This window comes from Ceratotherium simum, chromosome 30, assembly GCF_057802395.1.
Source record: "Ceratotherium simum simum isolate JZ-2026a chromosome 30, ASM5780239v1, whole genome shotgun sequence".
Taxonomy (NCBI): domain Eukaryota; kingdom Metazoa; phylum Chordata; class Mammalia; order Perissodactyla; family Rhinocerotidae; genus Ceratotherium; species Ceratotherium simum.
In genome coordinates, this window is record NC_141929.1 from 15,223,335 (window position 1) to 15,244,121 (window position 20,787).

Sequence of the window (20,787 nt, forward strand, 5' to 3'; positions counted from 1 at the left end):
TGACCACACGCCCTTCCCGGGAGAGCATGGCGGCGGGTCCATCTCCCCCATCTTGGATTGTTCTTCCTACCCACCCCACACCCACGGCCCTGCTATGGAACTCTTGGATTCTAACCTCTAACCTCCCAAGGGATCTTTAAGCAAAGGCCCCTGCACTTCACTCTCAGTGGGGCGCTGGCAATTGCCCTCTCCTCGCAGTCCTCCACCGCAGCTCTACTTATGTGGGTTTACAATATGGGCCTCTAAGATTTCGTTAGGGGAAAAAAAAACCTTACGCTTCTTTTAAGAAATGTTTGCAATACGCTGGACTAACCGTTCTGGGGGTCTTTCCGACTCTGGCCTGCAGGGCGCGGGGTTCCGGCCCCAGCCCAGCTCTGCGCGCTCAGGGGCCTCTCGGGTCTCTAAGATCACGTCCACCCCCACCCCACCCCCACTCCCGGTGGATCCACGGGAGATTTTCCACCAAGAGCTCAGACCCGACTGCCCCAGGACTCTGCTCAAGCGACACTCCTCGGGACTAGAGCAGAGAGCAGTCTTCTCGCGGCCGAGGGGCCCCGGGCAGGCTTCCAGCCTTTGTGCTTTCTTTCCCGCCCCTGCAGGAGAGCGGGCCGGGCGTCCCCTGCCCTGCAGTGAGCGGACTGGCCACCAGGGGCAGCAGGAGGCCGAGGCTGGCGGCCAGTGACTCCTAATGGCTTCTCCCCGCCCAAGTGCAGGTCTTGGGGCCCTGGACGCGCAGGCCCGACGTTCCTGCCCCTCATCACACAGAGGCCAAAACTGAGTCCCAGCACGGGAGCGCGAGTCCCAGGCCGGCCGGGAAGGGGGGCGGCCACAGATGGCCGCCACCAGGCTCCCCACGCCGCGCGGGGGGGATCCAGAGCCTTGGGGCCCCACCCTGGGAGCACGTGGGCTCTGGGCTCCCAGGCCAAAGACGGGTGACAGACACGCGGCGCCAGTGGCAGAACTACCCCTTACCGTGGCAGGCTGGAGGAAGCCAACCGAGAGAGGCGCCGCGCCGCCGTGCAGCCGGGGAGGGCTTCCTGGAGGCTGGGCTTGGCCTGAGCGTGGGTGGGATTTCAGTGGCTGGGAGGGGGGGCACACTTCAGGATCACTGGAGCCACCGGGGGACCAGCGTGCGCGGGGCACAAGCTGGGGTCAGTAGGAAGGACAGCTGGAGCAGGAGGGAGGCTCGGCCCCGTCAGCGCGCGAGCAGGCGGAGGGCCCAGGGCCTGGCAGAGCGGGCTCAGACCCGGGGCTCAAGCCCTGGAAGCCCTGGGAGGTGTTGGATTTGCTGAGGACCACGTGATCTGTGGTGCCTATGGGACCTGAGAGCTGGGGGAAGGGGAGCAGGGAGCTCCCCGAGGAGCAGGCTGAGGTTGCTCACCTCAGGTTCCCCAGCACTTGGCGAACCCTGGCCTGTGGAAGGGGCCTGCATACGATCAGTTGAATGGACTGTGTAAGCGGAAGGGTGTGCTCAAGTTCTGTCAGCAGAGACGAGGGCAGAGTGGGTTGTGGTCTGGGGAGAACGGGGACTTCAGAGGCAGAGAGGACAGAAGAGAGTCCAGAAGCCTCTCCTCAGAACCCCCAGCCCCATCACAAGGAGGACAGGGCCGCCAGCCCAAGGGAAGCTGTGCTGAGCCCCTTATCCCTCCAGATGACACTGGAGCCCTGCCTCCACCGACCCATGGACCCTCCCAGCCCTGCCCTGCTTAAGCCTCTCTCACTAGCCTCCCGCCTGACCTGCTGGGTGCTTTGTGGCAGCCATGTTTTCCTCTGAGCCTCAATTTCCCCTCCTGACCTGAACAGGGCAGGACCAGATGTTCCCTGAGGGCCCTTCCAGAACGACTGGCCAGGATGGGAGGTTGCCCTGCACTGCAGGGACAGAACGCGCTGACTCACACTGAGGGAGAAAGACTTTATTTAATCCTGCCCCTTCCAGGCCCATGGTTCCAGTTCAGAAAACACATGCTTTTGTGAGGGGACAGGGGTCTCCAGTGCTCTGGCTCCTCTTTCTCCTCACAAGGCCTCCACTGGACCCAGACAGCTCTACGCTGTAGTAGTGAACACAGGGGCTACAGCATATTGGGACTCCTGGGCAATGGGCCCATGTGACTTCAGGAGGCTTTGCATGTGTCTAACTGCCTTCCTCACCCTCGTGTCCTTGGAACCTGAACAGAAGGACCTGCCCTGGACAGGAACAAACCTAGAGAGAGGGGAAAAAACCTCAGGGACTGTCTGGATGGGAAGGGCCTTGAGCCCTGAGACCAGCCCCCACCCTGCACTGACCAGGAGCCTGACACCCAGAAGCCAAGGTCACACAGGGCATTGGTGGTAGATGTGGGACAACAGGTTCTGTCCTCAGTGATTCTTGATCCTCCTCGAGCCCCTGCCTCAGTCCTGGCACAGCAAAGAAACTGCCTGACCCTGCTGGGAGCCAGGACTGCAGGACTTCCTGTCCCCGCCTCCCCTGACTGCCACATCCAGAGACCACCTAGAAGCTGTTCATGAACCAGGAGGGTTGGGGTGAGCCATGGCCTTCTGACCTCTCCTCTGGCCTCAGTAATGGACCACATGTGCCACTGGTTTGCTGTGTGACCAGGGGGAGTGCCATCCATCTCTGGCCCTCACTTTCTCTATGAGTAAATGAAGGACTTTGACCCCATGGCCTGGGGCACTTCTGGGTCTGTGTGTGGTATGGAACTGCCCAGAGGAGCAGGGCCAGATGGTCAGGGGGAAGAAGGGCCCTGCTCCCTCCTCTGTGTTCTGAGGGATCTAGGGTCTGCCTCCATTCATGCTCAGCTCCCAGGAGCCTGGGGGCTGGGAGGGGGACTTACACAATGATGTCCCTGTGACACTCTGCCGAGGTTCTATACCATGGCATTAGGTTTCTGACAGGAATGGTTCCTTTGAAGTATTCAAGACAGCACTCTTGGCTGACACTGGTCACTCGAGCTAGAGAGAGCGCAGAAGCAGGTATGTCTAGGTGGCCTGTGTGGGTGTACCGTCTCTATGTCTGTGTATGTGGGGGGCTTTGGGGTACACTGTATGTGTGTCTATGGGAGGGTCTGTGTAATTGTCCTTTGATCTGTGGGAGAGAGGTGTGGGGGCTTCCTGTGTGTGATCGTGTGCATGTTTTAATTTTCACTCTTTAGAGTACTGAGACGACACATCTCTTACTTTATTAGTCATTTTTATATCTTTTTAAAAGCTGCTGATCATTTGCTGAGTTTTATTAAATTACTTATCTTTCTCTTAAGACCTCTGGTATATTAGATATTATACTTTTATATCACAAATCTTTCAAAGGTATTTCTAGTTTTTGTGCTTTATCTTTTAACCTTATTTGGGATTATTTAAAACAAAAACATAAATATTTAATTTTGAAAAGTGAATTTATCAGTATTTTCCCTTATGGCTGGTTTTTAGCTTTCATCTGGTGCTTAAAAAGGTTTTCTCCATTCCATGAAAATAAAAAAAGATTTACTTATCTTTTTCCTTTTTAAAGGAAAGTTTTATTTTTTTTCCTCTTTACAAAAGGGATGCATGCTTGTTGTCAAAAATCAAGGGGAAATAAATTAATTTAGGTAGAATGAATATCTTTATGAGTTTTCATATCCAAGAAAACGGTCTCTCTCTCTCCCCCATATATTTAAGGTTCCTTTTGAGGTCCTCAGTGGAGATTTATAATTTCTCCATATAGGTCATCCAAAATAATTAAGTCTATTCCTAGAAAATCTTTTCTTGATGCTGTTCGGAATGGGATATTTTCTATGGTTGTTGGTGTAAAATAATTTATTTTTGGATGTTACTTTTTAACTGGTCATCATTCCTGATTTAAAATGGAATAAAATGGAAAAGGCTTGTTTCCATGTGAAGACTCTGTCATATTTATTTCCCCTCTCAGCGTTTTCCACCAGGGTGAATCTGATGATACTTGATCCATTTCAGCACGAACCTTGACAGTTTTCTACATCCTTCTCATTAGGATTTTCCTTCACTATGGAAATTCTGATGCTGACTAAGTTGGAAGTTAAACCTGAAGGCTTTCCCACACATATTACAAACATAAGGTTTTTTCCAAGTATGGACAGTCTGATGTATAATACAGTCAGAACTATAGCTGAAGCCTTTGCCACACTCCACACATCTGAAGGGTTTCTCCCCAGTGTGGCTTCTCTGATGTCGAATTAAATGGGCATTAACATGGAAGGCTTTTCCACACTCCTTACATTGAAAGGGTTTCTCTCCAGTGTGGATTCTCTGATGCACAATATAGTCAGAACTACAGCTAAACGCTTTCTCACATTCCATACATTTGAAAGGTTTCTCCCCAGTATGTATTCTCTGATGCCTAGTTAGTTTGGCATTGATACTGAAGGCTTTCCCACATTCCTTACATTGATAAGGCTTTTCTCCAGTATGGATTCGGTGATGATCCAGTAGGTTTCTTTTAGAAGTAAAGCATTTCCCACACTCATTACATTCAAATGGTTTCTCCCCAGTATGAATCCTCTGATGCTGCATTAGTTTTGCATTAACATTGAAGGCTTTTCCACACTCATTACACTCATAGGGCTTCTCCCCAGTGTGGATTCTCAGATGCTGCCGAAGCTGCGAGTTACACCTGAAGGCTTTCCCACATTCTTTACACTCATAGGGTTTCTCACCTGTGTGGATTCTCTGGTGCTGGATTAACTTCCCTTTGACGCTAAAGGCTTTTCCACATTCAGTACACTCATAGGGTTTCTCACCTGTGTGAATTCTTTGATGCTGAATGAGTTTTGCATTATTACTAAAGGCTTTTCCACACTCCTTACACTGATAGGGCTTCTCTCCAGTGTGGATGCTTTGATGCTGCCTAAGCTGGGAGCTGCACCTGAAGCCTTTCCCACACTCATTACATTCATAAGGTTTCTCTCCGGTGTGGATTCTCTGATGTTGAATTAATTTTGCATTAACATTGAAGGCTTTCCCACAGTCATTACACTCGTAAGGTTTCTCTCCAGTGTGGACTCTCTGATGTGTGATATACGCAGAACTGCAGCTGAAGCCATTTCCACACTCCTTGCACTGATAGGGCTTCTCTCCTGTGTGGATTCTCTGATGCCTACTTAGACTCCCATTAACGCTGAAGGCTTTCCCACACACCTTACACTGATAGGGCTTCTCCCCGCTGTGGATTGTCTGATGTGTAATATAATGGGAACTGTAACTGAAGCTTTTCCCACACTCCACACACTTGAAGGGTTTCTCCCCACTATGAAGTCTTTGATGCCAAATTAATTTTGCATGAACACTAAAGGCTTTGCCACACTCCTTACACTGATAGGGCTTCTCCCCAGTGTAACTATCTTGATGCTGAGTAAGTTGAGAGTTACACCTAAAGGTTTCCACTAATTCTTCACATTTGAAAGGTCTTTTCCCAGTATTAATTATTTCATGCTGAATAAGTTTTGTGTCAAAGTTGAAGGCTTTCTCCAATCCTGTACACTCAGGGGACTGCACTCCAGTGGAGAAGGTACGACATTGATTCAAGTTTGGACTTTGACGAAAGAAACACCCCTTCATGGGGCTTGTGTCTTCTTTCAGTGTTCCGTCAAAGACACTGTTTTCTTTCTTCATACTTCCTACTGCGTGAACTTCCTGCCATTTCTCTAGAATAAAGGCTTCTGCAAAGTCTGTTTCCTGGGAAAAGTCCTTCTGAAGTTCAAATGATGTATTAACTTTTTCTTCATACATTTCCTTTGTCAAATTATCATCAGTCTGGATATCAATATCTACTATAAAAAACAGAAAACATAAAATGTCATGTAAGAACCATGTTAGAAAAAAGAAAAGAATTGTGTTAGAAAGAATAAAGAATCATAGTAAACAAGGGGGTTTTTAAAAATCACCAGACTAGATCAAAAAATCTAAGATTTCTCCATAAGATGGAATAATACATAGCTGGTAAAAAAAAAAAATGAAATAAATCCATATACACTGACACAAAAAGATGTCCAAGATACTAAGACATCTAAGATGTTAGGTGAAAAAACAAGTTGAGAAACAGCATGAAGAGTAGATTACATTTGTGTAAAGGAAAATAAAATGTGCCAACATACACATATATATTTGTATATGCCTAGAATATACTGAGCAAACTGGCACAGGAAGTTTGGTAGACTTTTTTCTCCCACTTTATACACTTTCTGTACTATTTAAGCATGTGTCAATATTACAAATTTTAAAGTACTGTAATGATTTTTTTAAAAATTGCCAGTCTCTAAATCAATAACATGAAGGCTAAAGGTGACAGCAATGGAACAAAATTCTAGGTCTTATCCACTAGATGAGTGTTCTTTCCATTACACCATAGAGTAGTCTCTCCTCATCTGCAGGGGATATGTTCTAAGACCCCCAGTGTACGCCTGAAACCTCAGATACTACCAAAGCTGATACCATAACAGTCGATCTGATAACTGAGACGGCTACTAAGTGACCAACAGGTGGGTAGTGTAACAGCATGGATATGCTGGACAAAGGAATGATTCATGTCCTGGGCAGGATGGAGTGGGACAGTGAGAGATTTTATCACACTACTCAGAATAGCACACAATTTAAAACTTATGAATTGTTTATTTCTGAAATTTTCCACTTAATATTTTAGGACTGCGGTTGACTGCAGGTAACTGAAACCATGGAAAGTGAAACTGCAGTAAGGGAGGACTACTTTACTTTACCATACTCTGCAGTTTCTTCTCAAATATCCCCATGTCGCTGAGTCCCTTTTTAATAAAAATGGAAATTGCTTAAGGAGGAAAAGGCGCAGGATCCAACAACATGTGGCAACACTGGGGATGGCAAGTGTTAGCAGCACCAGAAAAGAATTTTGTTTTCCTTAGAAGTTAAACACTAGGCTTTCCAAAATTACTCCTTCAACTTTTTTTTTCTCTATTTAGAAAGGCTCTGTTTAGGCCCATTTGATCTCTTGAAGCCATCTCTTCCCATCCCCTCCAGAACACTGCTGCATCCTCCTTGCCTTTCCTTCTACCTCTTCCCTCAATCCTAAAATTGGTCATTCTCTAAAATTCTTTCTATAATCCCATTAGTCTTTCTATAATCCTTACAGTCCCAATAGAGCTACTGATCTCCGTATTTGTTGCCAAATTTCTCAAAATTGGCCCTAAAATGCTGCCTCTATTTTTTCATCTCTCACCTCTCCTCAACCACATGTAATATGCCCCCTATCCCAGTATTTCATTATAATCACCCTCAAAAGACCCAAATGACCTGGATTTCCCTAGCAAGAATTTTCAATATACTATTGGTCTTTTCTCAATTATAAAATAATATTTATCTGTAGTATCAGAAATTTACAAAGAAAATTCAAATTACCTGAAATATAACCACCTAACAGTAACTACTGCTAATCTTCTGATGTATCTCCTTCCTCAATCATTTTCCTTCCAATCATTTTTCTAAAAACATATATTTTTTCAAAATTGAAAATTTTTCTTCCTTAACATTAATAATGATAATTTTTCAATGTCTTTAGATAGTCTGTAAAAATATATTTTTAAATTGCTAAATAGTATTCCATCTGCAGAGGTAATTTAATTCAACCATTCTCTCTATACTGAAAATTCAGGTTATTTCCAATATTTTACTATATAATATTATGATGAAATCTTGTTCATCTTTGTCTATATCTCTGACTACTTTATTAGGATACTTCCCCAGAAGAGAATATCCAGGTTATCAAGTACAATCTTTTAAAAGGCTCTTTATATGTATTGCTAAGGTACTTTCTGGAAAGACTACCAATTCACATTCACCTCCAGAAATCTTTCCTGTTTTGCTGTACTCTCACCATCACTTATTATAATTTAATTGTTCTCAATAAGACAGGTGAAACATCTCTCATTGTTTTAATTTATATTTCATTGGCTTCTACTGAAGGTGAACATTTTTTACATTGATTAAAATTTGTACCTTTTATGTGGATCAATCTCTTATATTCTTTGCCAGTTTTTCTACACTAGTGACCTTCTATTTACCAAATTCTATGGTGTGACAGATACTACTGGTTGCTTAACCAATATCCAGTCTCCCTTTCTTCCTTACTAGTATATCCTCCATTTTTTATGAGGTAGCAATTAAAACTACAGCTAAAAACTATATTTTCCACCCTCTCTTGAAGTAGAGATGACCAATCACAGTTCCAGCAAATGAGAGAAAGTTTGTTTAAAAGAAAGTCACCTCTACTGACATGGGCTTTGGGCCTTACACCCTCGCCTTCTGCCTGCCTAAAACCCATGATTCCTCACCCCAATTAACCTACACACTGATGAGATTAATGTTTCTATATCCTCAGATAAAATCATGAGGAATTGTTCAAAGACTTCAGGACTGTCTGCTGCCTACAGAATGAAATCCAGACCCCTTTGATTAAGGAGCTCTACAACACTACTTTTTTCCCCTCTATACACCAAGCACTTTAAACTCCCATTTCCAAAACATGTCTTCTGTGGTCAGGGATCATCTCTTTGAATGGATCACAAGGAATAAAAACTCACTGAAACTATCTTTTAAAGAAAAAGGATTCATTAAAAGGATACAAGAGAATCTTGTAAAGTAAAGTAAAGCTGGGCCTCAGGAAATGGGAAGTCATCTGGCAACTACTCTGCTTGAGCCAATAAGAAGCTTGCTACTTCAAGTATGGTCTGGGAACAAGAAACATTGGCATAACCTAGGAATTAATAAAAATACACAATCTTGGCTCTATGCTAGACTTACTGAATGACAATACATATATTTGCAGGACACCCAGGTGATTCATTTGCACATCATGTGAGAAGCACCGAATTGAGAGCACTTCCTCCCTTCTGCCTTATTTCTGGCAGCTTACTATGTACAGCTGTCTCTGCCAAAAAACATTAATAAAAACTAATATTTCATTGAGCACAGACTGTAAGCTAGGAGCTGTATACATTAGCTTGTTTAATCCTCAACCTACAAGACTAGCACTATTACCTCATTTTATTATTATTCTATTTTCAGGGATAAGAACATTGAATCTTAGAGAACTGAAATAACTGACCTGCTGAAAGTCACACAGCTAGAAGGTCACACAACTAGGAAAACAGTTGGGACTGGACCTCAGGAAAGTCTACTCCAAAGACTGTATTTTTAACCACCAGGCTATTCTGCCTTTCTCCATTAAGAGACTGTTAATTTTCCATCCTCCACATTAAATGGACAATGCTTAGAAAATAACAAGGACCCCAAAAATTACTAAATCCATTCGTTTTGTCTGAGAAAGGTAGGATTCCAAAACTACAATTGAAAAGAATTAGAATGAGGCATTTGAAAAAAGATCTGTTCTTGGAACTAGAAAGAAACAGCAAACTGCAAACATACTCAGAAAAGTCTCAATTGTACCTATCTCTATAAATCATTAAAATTTATTTAAATTTTACTTGGTATGTGGCATGCTTACATGTTGCTAAAATTGACTTTCTTCCTAAAGAGTTAAACTTTCCAACATAATGGGCAACACAGGCCTCCCTTACCAGTCCAAAGGGCCTTGGGGCCTGTTTCTGTTCCAGCAGCCAGTAGAAATGGGCCCCCCAGCTCACCTCCTCCCTCCAGTTGTGAAATCACAGTAGGTTTGAGAAGCGGAAATCCTGTTTGGGGGAAAGGAAATAGAAGACAGGTGAATAATCTCCCACAGATGAGTTCCTCAGCCTCTTCTCAGATTGTCTCAGCAATGGGGAGATGAGAGCACCAGAGAGTCCCATGCCAAATGACTAAGGGAAAGGGGTTGGGGGGGAGGCTGGGCTTGGAAAGGTGTGGGGGTTAGAAAATGTGTATGTTTTTGGGTGGACGGGTGCTTGAGAAGGTGTAGGCGGCTTTGGGAAGGGCCCAGACTGTGGGCCCAGGAGACCTCAAAAGATACAGGTAAGCTGTGGGAGAACCTGAGGATAACGCTGTGGAAAAGAAAGTTACTTTTTTCCACACTGTCTCCAAAACACAGCTCCTATAGGGTGGATCAAGGTGCCATAGGGTGGATCAAGAGTGCACACCAGTCCCAGCAAAGTCCTATATTCGCCCAACAAGGGTTTGAAGTTCCCCCTTCCCAGCAACCCGAGTCTAGGGGATTAGGAATCTCAGCCTCTGGGGTTCCCACTCAGTAAAAGATTCCCAGGGACCCCACCTGCAACCTGTTAGGGGCAGGAAGCCAAGAAACCCCAACTGGCAGAGTCTGGATCCCAGGGGGAGAGAGGCCTTACCCAGGGAAGCCACATTCCCATAATTCTCCAGCATCACATCCCTGTACAAGGCCCTCTGTGCAGGGGACAGGCTGTCCCATTCCGTCTGAGTGAAGTACACAGCCACATCCTCGAAGGTCACGGACTTCTGAAACAACAGGTTCCTGCTGCCCTAGGGCCAATTCCATGGCTCAGGCCCTAAGTGAGGGGCAGAGGGCAGTATAAGGGCTTGGGGAGGGAGTTCATGAAGAGCATAAAATTAATAATAAGGGGAAAGACTTGAGAAAAAGCACCTGGAAAGTAAACCACGAAATATCTGACATCTCTCATGGCACAGAAACCCCAAGCCATTTTTTAACTTATGAAAGATACCATCCCATTACCTAGTTCCCCTAAAGCAACTCCATTCTTTCAGTTAGACTGCTCCCTCACCAGCAGAGGCAGCTCAGAACCGACCCCCTAGATTCCCACTTCATCCCCTTGAGGTCTTGGCTTCTCCATCCTGCTCCCCACACCTTGCCCCCACCTGCAAACCTTAAGGCACCCGCAAAGAACAGCCATGATTTCCATCTCATCCAGCCCCCATCTGCTGCTTGATTCCCATCACTGACCCCCCTATGAGCTCTGTGTTGCCCAGATTGGCTGGGGGTGGAGGGGAGCAGCCCATTCTGCTTCCAGATGGGTCTCGCTGAAAACTCAACATTTTCTGTTACTCCCTCCCATTCAAGTCTCATCCTTTTCAACTTCACCCAAGAATTCACTGTTTCTCCAAGAAGGTTTGGACAAGAAGGGAGTCAGCCTTCCTGTTGCCTGCTCATCTGTGCGTCACTATGCTATGCGGTCAGCACAGGCTCTGCCCTCAGGTCTGATACTGAGCGCTGCTCCCAGGCCCAACTCCTCCCTCCTGGGCAGCTGCAGGCTCTGGCTGCTCTCCCTCTGTCCACCTCAGCCTTTTGTAACAACCTTGGGGATGCACCGGCAGGGATCTGCCCTTATCTCCTCTCTGCCAGGACCTGTCTTGCTTGACTCTACTGACGTCCACCCGTCAACAATTCCAGTCCAACCTCTGGGTGTTTCTGTGAGTCACTCACTGTGTGACCTTGGACAGGTCAAGTAACTTCTCTGCACAAAACTAAATGCCTTCAATGCCTACTGCCACCACCCTTTACCCCGACAAGCTAGCACCTCCTGAATTCAAACCTCAGCTGGTGTCACGCACTGCCACCTGCACAGGAAACCTCAGCCAGAACCCTGGGGATTTGTTCTTGACTCCTCCCTCTCTGTTACCCCACCTCCTCACTCTGACTCTACTTCCTAAGGATTTCTTTGTTAGGCATTACTTGAATTGGATCCCCCTCTTTAACTACAACATTCCTTGATGAAGCCCACATCATTTGGACCAGTGGAATTCTTTCTGAAGTGGTCACCTTGCTTTTGAATTTCTCCTGAAAATTACTCCCTACACAGCAGTCACAAATTTGACCACGTTAACTTCACTGGTTCCACAGGTGCCCTAAGGCTGAGCAGTTAAGAATCACACAATGGCTGTGTGACCATGGGCAAATCACCCTACTCCCCAATGCCTTCATGTCTTTTGTGGTAGAACGAGCACAACACAGTACCTATCTCAGAGCACAGTTGTCAGCACTGAGCAATCCATGCAAACTGCTTAGTATGGTGCCTGCTGCACAGTAAGCCCCAAATATTACTGGAATTACTGTGACTAAGATTATTCCCAACCTGGAGTCCATGGAGGTCCATGGATGAGCTTCAGGGGGTCCATGCAGTCCCTGAAACTGTATGGAAAATCTGATTTGCATGTTTATTTTTCGGGGAAAGAGGATCCAGAGCTTATCAGAGACCTAAATTTTTAGCCACTGCACCCCAAGCCCTGAAAGCCTCTGCAGGACACGATGAGACATCCTCTCCCACAGGACTTCCTGTCTTTTTCCCTCCCTTGACCCCACTCCCCTCATCTTCCCCTCCCCTGAATTAGAGGCACAGCCATCCTTTATGTTGACCTGGCCCTGCTATTCCTCTTCACCTACACCCTGGTCCCTGGGAATCCTACTCCTCTGCCATCCTCCTCCATTCACATCCACGCGTGGAACATCCCACATGGGCGACTTCCACATCTCCCATTCACCAGAGCCCTGTGCTGGGGAGCTCCTGAACCAGAGGAGCAAAGAAAATTCGTGTTCAGAAGACCACACTCCGGCCTTCGGGCACACTCTCCTGCTGCTTCCATCCCCACATCACCGCTCTTCCCACAAGTTCCAGGTTGGCAGGCAAAAGCATGGAGGCCCTCTCCAGCTTTCACAGCAAGGCTCACCAGCTTCCCTTCTCAGTTTGCTCTAGTTTGAAACTGCTCAGAGGAAGAGCTGAAGGAACCACAGCTCACCTGGGGCCAGGCTGTCAGGAGTATGGCTGCCATCACCTGGTGTCCCTCTCAGAGAAGGGCTGGAGCTGAGGAAAAACACAGAGAAAGACGATGTGAGGCAAGCCACCCCTAACAGGAACAACAGAGCCCAGCACAGAGGAGCTGAGATGCAGGCAGCCTGGGTCCAGATGGGAGTACGAGCAGGAGCTGCCATAGGAAGAAGGTAGGGATGTGTTCCCTGGCTCAGTGCCCAGGACTCCTCCCAGACAGGGACACTAACACTCACTGCTGGGAACCCTAGAATTCTACAATTCTGATACATATCATACACACAAAACAGTCTACATAAAACGTATGCAAAGGGGCCGGCCCCATGGCTTAGCGGTTGTGTGTGTGCGCTCCGCTGCTGGCGGCCCAGGTTCGGATCCCGGGCGCCTGCCGACGCACTGCTTCTCCGGCCATGCTGAGGCTGCGTCCCACATACAGCAACTAGAAGGATGTGCAGCTATGACATACAACTATCTACTGGGGCTTTGGGAGAAAAATAAATAAATAAATAAATAAAATTATAAAAAAAAAAATGTATGCAGAGACTAGAGAATAAAAAAACAAAGACTCATGCATCAATGATTCAGCTCAAGAGACAAACATTACTAAGACCTTTGACTTACTTCTTTTTCTCTAAACAAGTATCATCCTCGATTACACTGCAAGAGAAGCCAGGCTGGCGGGGCTGCAGTTCCAGCACAGAGGCCTCAGAGTCAGGCCCGGGGACGCAGCACCTGGAGAAGGGGACAGCTGCTCCCCTTCTCACATCCTGCCCTGTTCCCTCACACAGCTGAGTGCCCTCAAGAGTCCTAATACCTCTCTACAGACCTTGGGAGGTCAGCCTCCTGCATGGCCCCGACTTACCTTGAGGAAGCTGGGCCGGATGAGGTACGAGGCTGCCTCCTCACACTTGCCAGCCTTCTAATAGCAAAGAAGCCAAGGTCTCAGTTCCCTGAGAGAGGGGATCACTGTAGCATCTAAGGTCCCCAGGCTCAGCGCCCCTTGTTCATTATATTCAAAAACACATGGACTGGTTATTCTGATTTTTATTCTCCTAAAGTCAGTCTTGAAAATCTATACTTTCCTAAAATTTCATCTGTCTTCCAGGATTTCAACTTTAGTGCAGAGTTGTGGAAAACACTGGCTCATGATTCTTTTCGTTCCCTCCATATCTGGAGCTACTGTGCTTTTCCCACTTCTTTTGAATATATGCGCTTTCTAGACCTTTTCCCCTTGGTTAGTGTTACGCACTGAATGTGTCCCCCTAAAATTCATATTTTGAAGCCCGAACCCCCAAAGTGACTATATTTGGAGATAGGACCAGTGAGGAGGTCATAAGGTTAAATGAGGTCAAAATGGTGGAGCCCTGAGCCAACAGAGCTGGCGCCCTTACAAGAAAAGGAAGAGACTCCAGAGCTCTCTGTCTCTGTCATGTGAGGACAAAACCCAAGGAGAGAGCCCTCACCAAGAACCAAATCAGCTGGCACCTTGATCTTGGACTTCTAGCCTCCAGAACTGTGAGAAGTAAGTTTCTGTTCTTTAAGCCACACAGTCCATGGTATTTGTTATGGCAGCCCAAACAGACAAAGCTAGGCTGAGCAGTGGTTTATCTATTTGAATGTTGTTTCCTTTTATTTCCAAAGAACAAGCTTTTTTATTTATTTAGAACACCACTCTTTGTTTTCTATTTGTTTTTAATTCATTAAGTTCTGCTTTCTTAATTTGTTTCTTTAGCTCTGTAAGAGACACCTCATGCACCACTCCAAGGCTCTTGTCTCACTCTTATTCAGTCCTAGAAGCTTTGATCAGCTTTGTGCAGGTGCATTCTACCAATGCCTCCACAAGGATCTATACCACATACACCTGGCTCCTGCCCTGGGGCTTCTCTGGTGTCCTGTGTGGGACACCTGTGGACACCTGCAGGACCCTGAAGTGCAGGAGAGCTAATAGTGCAGGCCTATGGTGCCAAATAGGGGACAGAGGTCAATGGACGTTTTCCCGTTTAGTCCCCCACGTGAGATTCCAAGGCTCCTCAAAGATGCTGCAAGATAGAACACAGTCAGCTATAGAAGGGCCAGCCTGACAAAACATCCTTGTATTCACTCTCCCTCCTTCTCTGCTTCACTCCCCGTCTTTCACTCTGCCCCTGGGACTGCGTTCCCAAATAAATTAGCCACACACAAATCTTTGTCCTATGTTCTGCTTTGGGGGCAAGTTAGACTATAAAAGGCAATTTTTTCCTACTTTCTTGAGGTTGCATGATTTATTCATTTATTTTCATTCTTTCCTATTTGTCAATTAAAACCTGTAAGGCCACAAATTTTCCTCTGACTACACCATTAGCCCCATTCCAGAGGCTTTTTTATGTCATGTTTTCATTACTATTTTATTGCTAGTCAGCAACTGTGTTTCGTCCCTGACCAAAGGATTGTTTAGGATAGTTGGTTGTTGTTAATTTCTTCTCTGTTCATAACTTCTGGCTTTATCGCATGGTATTTATTTATTTAATAATTTTATTTATTTATTTTTCCCCCAAAGCCCCAGTAGATAGTTGTATGTCATAGTTGCACATCCTTCTAGTTGCTGTATATGGGACATGGCCTCAGCAAGGCTGGAGAAGCGGTGCATTGGTGCGCCCCCTGAATCCGAACCCAGGCCGCCAGCAGTGGAGCGCCCGCACTTAACTGCTAAGCCACGGGGCTGGCCCATATTGCATGGTATTTAAATACCCTGATCTATTTACCTCTGCTTTACAGATTTCTGAGAGTTTTTTGTGACTGAAGTGTCCATTTAAAAAATATTCTATAGATGCTTAAAAAGAAAATGTATTCTATGATAGAAGAACGTATAACTCTATTTGAATCTAATAATTCAACTCTACCAATTTTATTATATAGACTTTTCTCTGTAATCTGTGATTACCTTTACCTAATTAAACTGAGACAGCCAGTAAAGAGTGAACTCCCATAAAACACTGAGCCCACATGTATCATGGGAAAATCTTTTCAAATCTTTAAGAAATGAATAATTCCAACACTATTTAAACTGTAGCAGAGAACAGCAAAATAAGTTTCCCAGTCCTCTTTATGATGCCAGCACAATATTGATACAAAAACCACAGACCAGTCTCATTTATGAATACTAATGCAAAAATCCTAAATATTAAGGAATAGACTCCAGTAGTTCATTAAAGTGACATACCATGCCTAAGAGGGATCACACCATGAATGCAAGTAAAGCTCAATATTAGGATATAGATTAGTATACTTTTCCACATTAATAAATCAAAGAAAGATAAACATACTCTCCATCTCAATAGATGCCAAAGGCATTTGATAACATTCAACATTCAAGCCTAAATTTTAAAACTTATACCCCAGAGAAACCCTCATATGTAGGAGATATGTACAAAATTATTCATTATCAGCAGTATTTTAACAGCAAAAAACTGGAAACAACCCACATGTCCATTGAAAATACATAAATAAGTTTTCATATCGTTTACAATGGAATATTGCCCAGCAGTAAAAATGAACGACTCACAGCTACACACAACATGGATGAATTCAGGAACATACAGTGGAGTTAGGCAAGTCCCAGATGACTATAGACACTATGATGCCATTTTCATAAAGCTCAAAAACAAACAAAATTAAACACATTGTCTACAGACACATGTATAAGTGATAAAATTATCTTTAAAAATAGGCAAGACTATGATTAACACAAAATTCAAGACAGTTGTTACCTCTAGGGGTGGGAAGCTGGGGTTTGGGTTGGGGAGGAGCACACAGATAGATGCAGCAGTACTGGCAATGTTCCTCTTAATGGGATGGGGTGTGCATGGGTGCTCATTTTACTACTATGCTTCTTAATTGCCATGTAGATGCCATCTTCTGTACACGTGAATGACATTTTTAAAAAACATACTTATCTCTATGATATGGAGTGATTTCCAGAATACACTGTCAAACGAAAAAAGCAAAGTGCAAAAGGTAGTGTGCTATCTTTTGTGAAAGAAAAAAAGAGAGTATAAGAAAATACATCATTTGTGCAAAAAGAAACAGAAGGATAAACCAGACAATAAGGAGAATGGTTGCCTCAGGTGCCAGTGAAAGTGGGTGAAACGAACCTGAGGATGGAAAAAAATGAGGTAGAAGGGGAGAGTGACACTTCTCTGAGTGTGCCTTTTTGTTCTGACTTCGTAACCATAGTAATGCTTCACATATCCAAATAAATAAACATATACACACATATATAACACCAACCAACCACGAAGGGACGGGGTGACAACCCAAAAAGGAATACAAACAGCAGCAAATGAGCCTAACTATACTACAATTGAATAACATAACCACACTGAAGTGGTGGGAAAGGAAACAACTAAGTAACTTTGGAAAACAGTATTTTAACTAAATACCATAAAGCTAAAAACACCTGTACCCAAACGCTTCTTGAGGTTGCATGATTTTTAATTTTTCATTCTTTCCTATTTGGCAATTAAAACCTATAAGGCCATAAATTTTCCTTTGAATACACTATCTGCCACATTCCAGAGGATTTTTTTTATATTTCATGTTTTAATTACTACTTTATAGTATATTTTTAGTAAGCCTGCTTTTCATGAGGGTATGAATGAGCAATTCTGTAACTATTTTATGCGTATTCTAGGATTGAGCAAATCAGTAATTATACTGTAGAAATCATTACCAGGTCTTCGTCATCCCTCAGCCCGAGCAAAGCAGGGCCGAGTTACCTTTTGGAACTGATACCGCTCTGACAGTGCCCTCCAAAAGCCGGGCTGCTTCTGCTCTCGGGTGGCTGGGAAGGGCTCTGCTTTTTCTGCTCTCCCACTGAGCCCTGATTCACGACCCTATGTTAGGAACCAGGGAGCATACACTCCATACGTGAAATGCATATACGTAAAAGCCCCTGCACGACCTCAACATGTCAAAAGACTCGCGATATCACCTCAGGCGGCTTCGCCCCTTCAAATATTCCACCCTCTGGCTGCTTCGACACAGGTTCCCAAAAGGCCAGTAGCATCTTCCCTGAACAAAGTGCTAAATGCTCGGGGCTTCGTGGCTCTGACAGTAACCCAGGCTTCGCTTTCCACGGGACTGAACGTCTTCGGCCACCAAGTCCGAAACTGGTGGTGGGGGGGGGTGCAGCGGAAGAGGACCCCGGGCCGCTGCCCCGCTCCCTTCCCCAGGCGCGGAAGACCCGGCACCAACCGCACCCACAGCTTTGGGTCCAGGGCACCGCCCCCGCCGGCCGCGGCCCCACACTCACCTCCGCAGCGGGCGGCTCCGCGGCGCGGCCGGAAGTGCGTCACCAGGCCGCGGCCGAGCCTCTCTAGGAGCAGCGTCGCTCCCTCTCGGTGGTGCTCTGGCCCCGCCCCCTGCGAGCGAAGCTCCCAGCCCAGGACGGTTGCGCCCTTCGCCCCTCTCGCGCGATGTTGTCCGGAGGGCGGTGGATCTTCGGGGTGGACTGGGGAAGGTCGGAATCAGAGGCGAGCACTAGATTCAACCCGGGGGTGGCGCCGGGGATCTGTATCTTAGTAAAGATGCAGGTGCAACCGGATTGGGAGTCTTCGAACTGGAACGGTGGATCGCACACTCTCAGACCCAAGGCCCCCTTTTTGTAACAAATATTTCCTCACGAGCACTTTATTCTGTCATGAAACTTAAAGATAATGGCGTAGAAGATCATAGATAATATAAACAATCTATATTTTAAAAACCAGTTTTACCTTATAATAAAGAAAAATAATTTATAATTAAAAATACATATTTCAGTATGTAAATGTTTGGTCATGACTGCTGTAGGAGACCTAATGAAGTGGTCAGATATTTGCCTTTTCACATAAAATATGCCTAAATGCCACAGCCATAATGCTGTGTCTTATATTGGTGTTTCAAAAATCACAAGGTATGATCCAAAATGGTGAACACTTTTTGGTAAAGTTCTGAATGAAACACAGTCCAATCTTCTCTAGATTATACAGTAGTTATATTTCTGGAGAATCTGCATATGTTAAAACTGTGCAAAAATACGTTGTGTTTATCTGAAAAATAGGTTCTAGATTCTGGTAATTTATACAGTTTTTACCTACACGAATGTCCAGCAAGACATATGAAAGTCTGTGAAAACTTTTTTGATAGGCAGAACCATCCTGTGCCTTGCAGGATTTGTGGCACTCCTGGCTTCCATCCAACACCACCATTGTGACAAAAATACCTCCATAAAATTCCAGAATGACCCTGGGGGAGGTGGGGCAGCACTTAAAAGCCAATGAATTGACCACCCTTAAGTTCCCTCCCAACCCTGATAGTGCAGGCCTTTCTTCTTCCAGCTCTGATCCCTCCAGTGCTGCTGCACAGGAAGATGGTTGACTCCCACTCACCTCTCCAGCCTCTTAGCACTCCCATTTTCCCTGCTTTCTCAACTTCAGCCCCACTTACTGAACATGCTGTTCTGTAAACGTAGAATGCACTTCCCTTCCCATTTCCACCCTCTGTCTTGAGTGTTACTTGAAGTCTCAGGTCAAATCGCATTTCCCCTAGGAAGCAAGACTTCCCTGACCACCCAGAAAAAGGCGGCCCCCCAGTTATGTGCCATCACAGCACCCTGTACTTCTCAGTACTTGGCACATTTGTATGGATTTAATGGTGAGTTTTTTAAAAAGTATCTTGTTCAACAGCATTATCCTCAGCTAGAGCATAGGGCCTGACACAAAGGAAACATGCAATAAACTATTTTTTTTTAATATTTGGGTCCAAAGACTTCAACCCCAACTCTTAAGTGGAACCTCTCTTTATTTCTGTGCTACTAGAGGTAGGATATGTCTCATGCCTGGGATTATGACTCTGACCATTGCCAGGAGCCCTTCTCAGCCTTGTCCTGACCCTGATCATCACTGTTCCCCAAAATGAGCACTTTACATGGCTTATCTCATTCAGATAAGAAAATAGTCCCATGATTATCGGGCAGGGTGATAGCTGGGGATTACATTGGTCTTGGCAGTAAGTGCCGTTTCCACTTCTTCCTAGGCTCAGACAGCAGACCTTTAGCTAGGAATGAGGGTTTGTCTGAAAAAATAGGAAGGAATTAGGAGGTTACAGTTTCCCAGAAATACTGCCTCCAAATGTTGGATTATAAACCAGTAGCCTAATTTTACAGATAAGAAAATAAGGCCCCCTAAGTAACTGTGAAGTTCCTACTCCTAAGAGTGCTAGGACAGGTGCATGTCAAGCTACAAAAGCTCTATGGAAGGCCTGGAGAGGCAGATCACTCACTGTCTGTCAACCTCTGTCTTTCCCTTCCTATATGGTAACAGAATCTCTCAAAAGGCGAAGACAGTCCAGAAAAAATAACACACTTCCCAGCCCCCTTTAAAGTGTGGATATGTGACCAACTTCTGGCAAATAGGCTATAAGAAAAATCAATGCTGTGCCCTTAAAGAGAAGGGACATGCCCTCCTTGGCCCTGTGCCCATTAGCGGGATGGAATGCTGAAGGGGGGGGCGGGGGAGGTGAGCATCTTCAACCATGTGGATAAGGATGTGCCCCTGGGAATGACAGAGCAGCCAGAAGGAGGAGTCATGGAGCTGCTATATCAGCCCTAGACTGCTTACCTTCAGATGATATATGAATGTGATATAAGCTTTCATCATGATTAAACCACATTGATTTGGGTTATTCAAATTAATACCCAAGCCCACATCCTAACTAATACCCCTAGGAATGAGGGATTATGGAAAACATCACTTTTTTTTTTTTTTTTTTTACTAATAGCTTGCTTATTTGTGTCTAGGAAGAACCCTGAGTAGTATTCTCCACAGAGCAAAATCAGGTATCAGATAGTTCCCCCAAATTTGAAGGATATTGGTCCCCAGAATAACAGAGTGGTACCAGGTCCCAAATCCACAGAACTCCCAAGGGAATTCAATTATCAGCCCTGATGCTGAAGTTCTCTAGAAGAGGAAGAATCCCAACCCTCATATTGCCATTAAAAGCCTTCTAAAAAAGTGCTGCCTTTAGAAGATTACAATCACCAGGCACAGAGGAGTCAAAAGTCTCAGGAAATAAGCGAATCCACTGCAGTGTG

The 20,787-nt window shown here is 45.3% G+C and overlaps 1 protein-coding gene across 6 annotated transcripts; it reads right to left on the reverse strand.

Moving 5' to 3' along the window:
• Positions 1–1,700: 1,700 nt before the first annotated feature.
• Positions 1,701–17,986, reverse strand: ZNF23 (zinc finger protein 23). Of its 6 annotated transcripts, none has more exons than XM_087419967.1 (5): positions 17,435–17,897; positions 12,652–12,716; positions 10,272–10,398; positions 9,552–9,665; positions 1,701–5,774 (listed from the first exon to the last, which is right to left on the reverse strand). In XM_087419967.1, the coding sequence occupies exons 2-5, from the start codon at positions 12,682–12,684 to the stop codon at positions 3,979–3,981; spliced, it is 2,070 nt and encodes a 689-aa protein (XP_087276093.1). In that variant the 5' UTR covers positions 12,685–12,716; positions 17,435–17,897; the 3' UTR covers positions 1,701–3,978. The 6 variants fall into 6 exon arrangements, with proteins under 6 accessions (XP_087276093.1, XP_087276092.1, XP_087276091.1 ...); XM_087419966.1 differs by lacking the exon at positions 17,435–17,897 and adding an exon at positions 17,971–17,986 and having other exon boundaries at positions 1,702–5,777; XM_087419965.1 differs by having other exon boundaries at positions 1,702–5,777; positions 17,650–17,896.
• Positions 17,987–20,787: the final 2,801 nt, after the last annotated feature.

Coding starts and splice junctions, on each gene's coding strand:
- ZNF23 (XM_087419966.1), bottom strand. CDS start 12,684: ATGGCAGCCATACTCCTGACAGCCTGGCCCCAG. Junction 10,399..12,651: donor TCCTGACAGCCTGGCCCCAG/GTGAGCTGTGGT, acceptor CTGTTGTTTCAG/AAGTCCGTGACCTTCGAGGA. Junction 5,778..9,551: donor CCCCAAGGCCCTTTGGACTG/GTAAGGGAGGCC, acceptor TGTTTTTTATAG/TAGATATTGATATCCAGACT.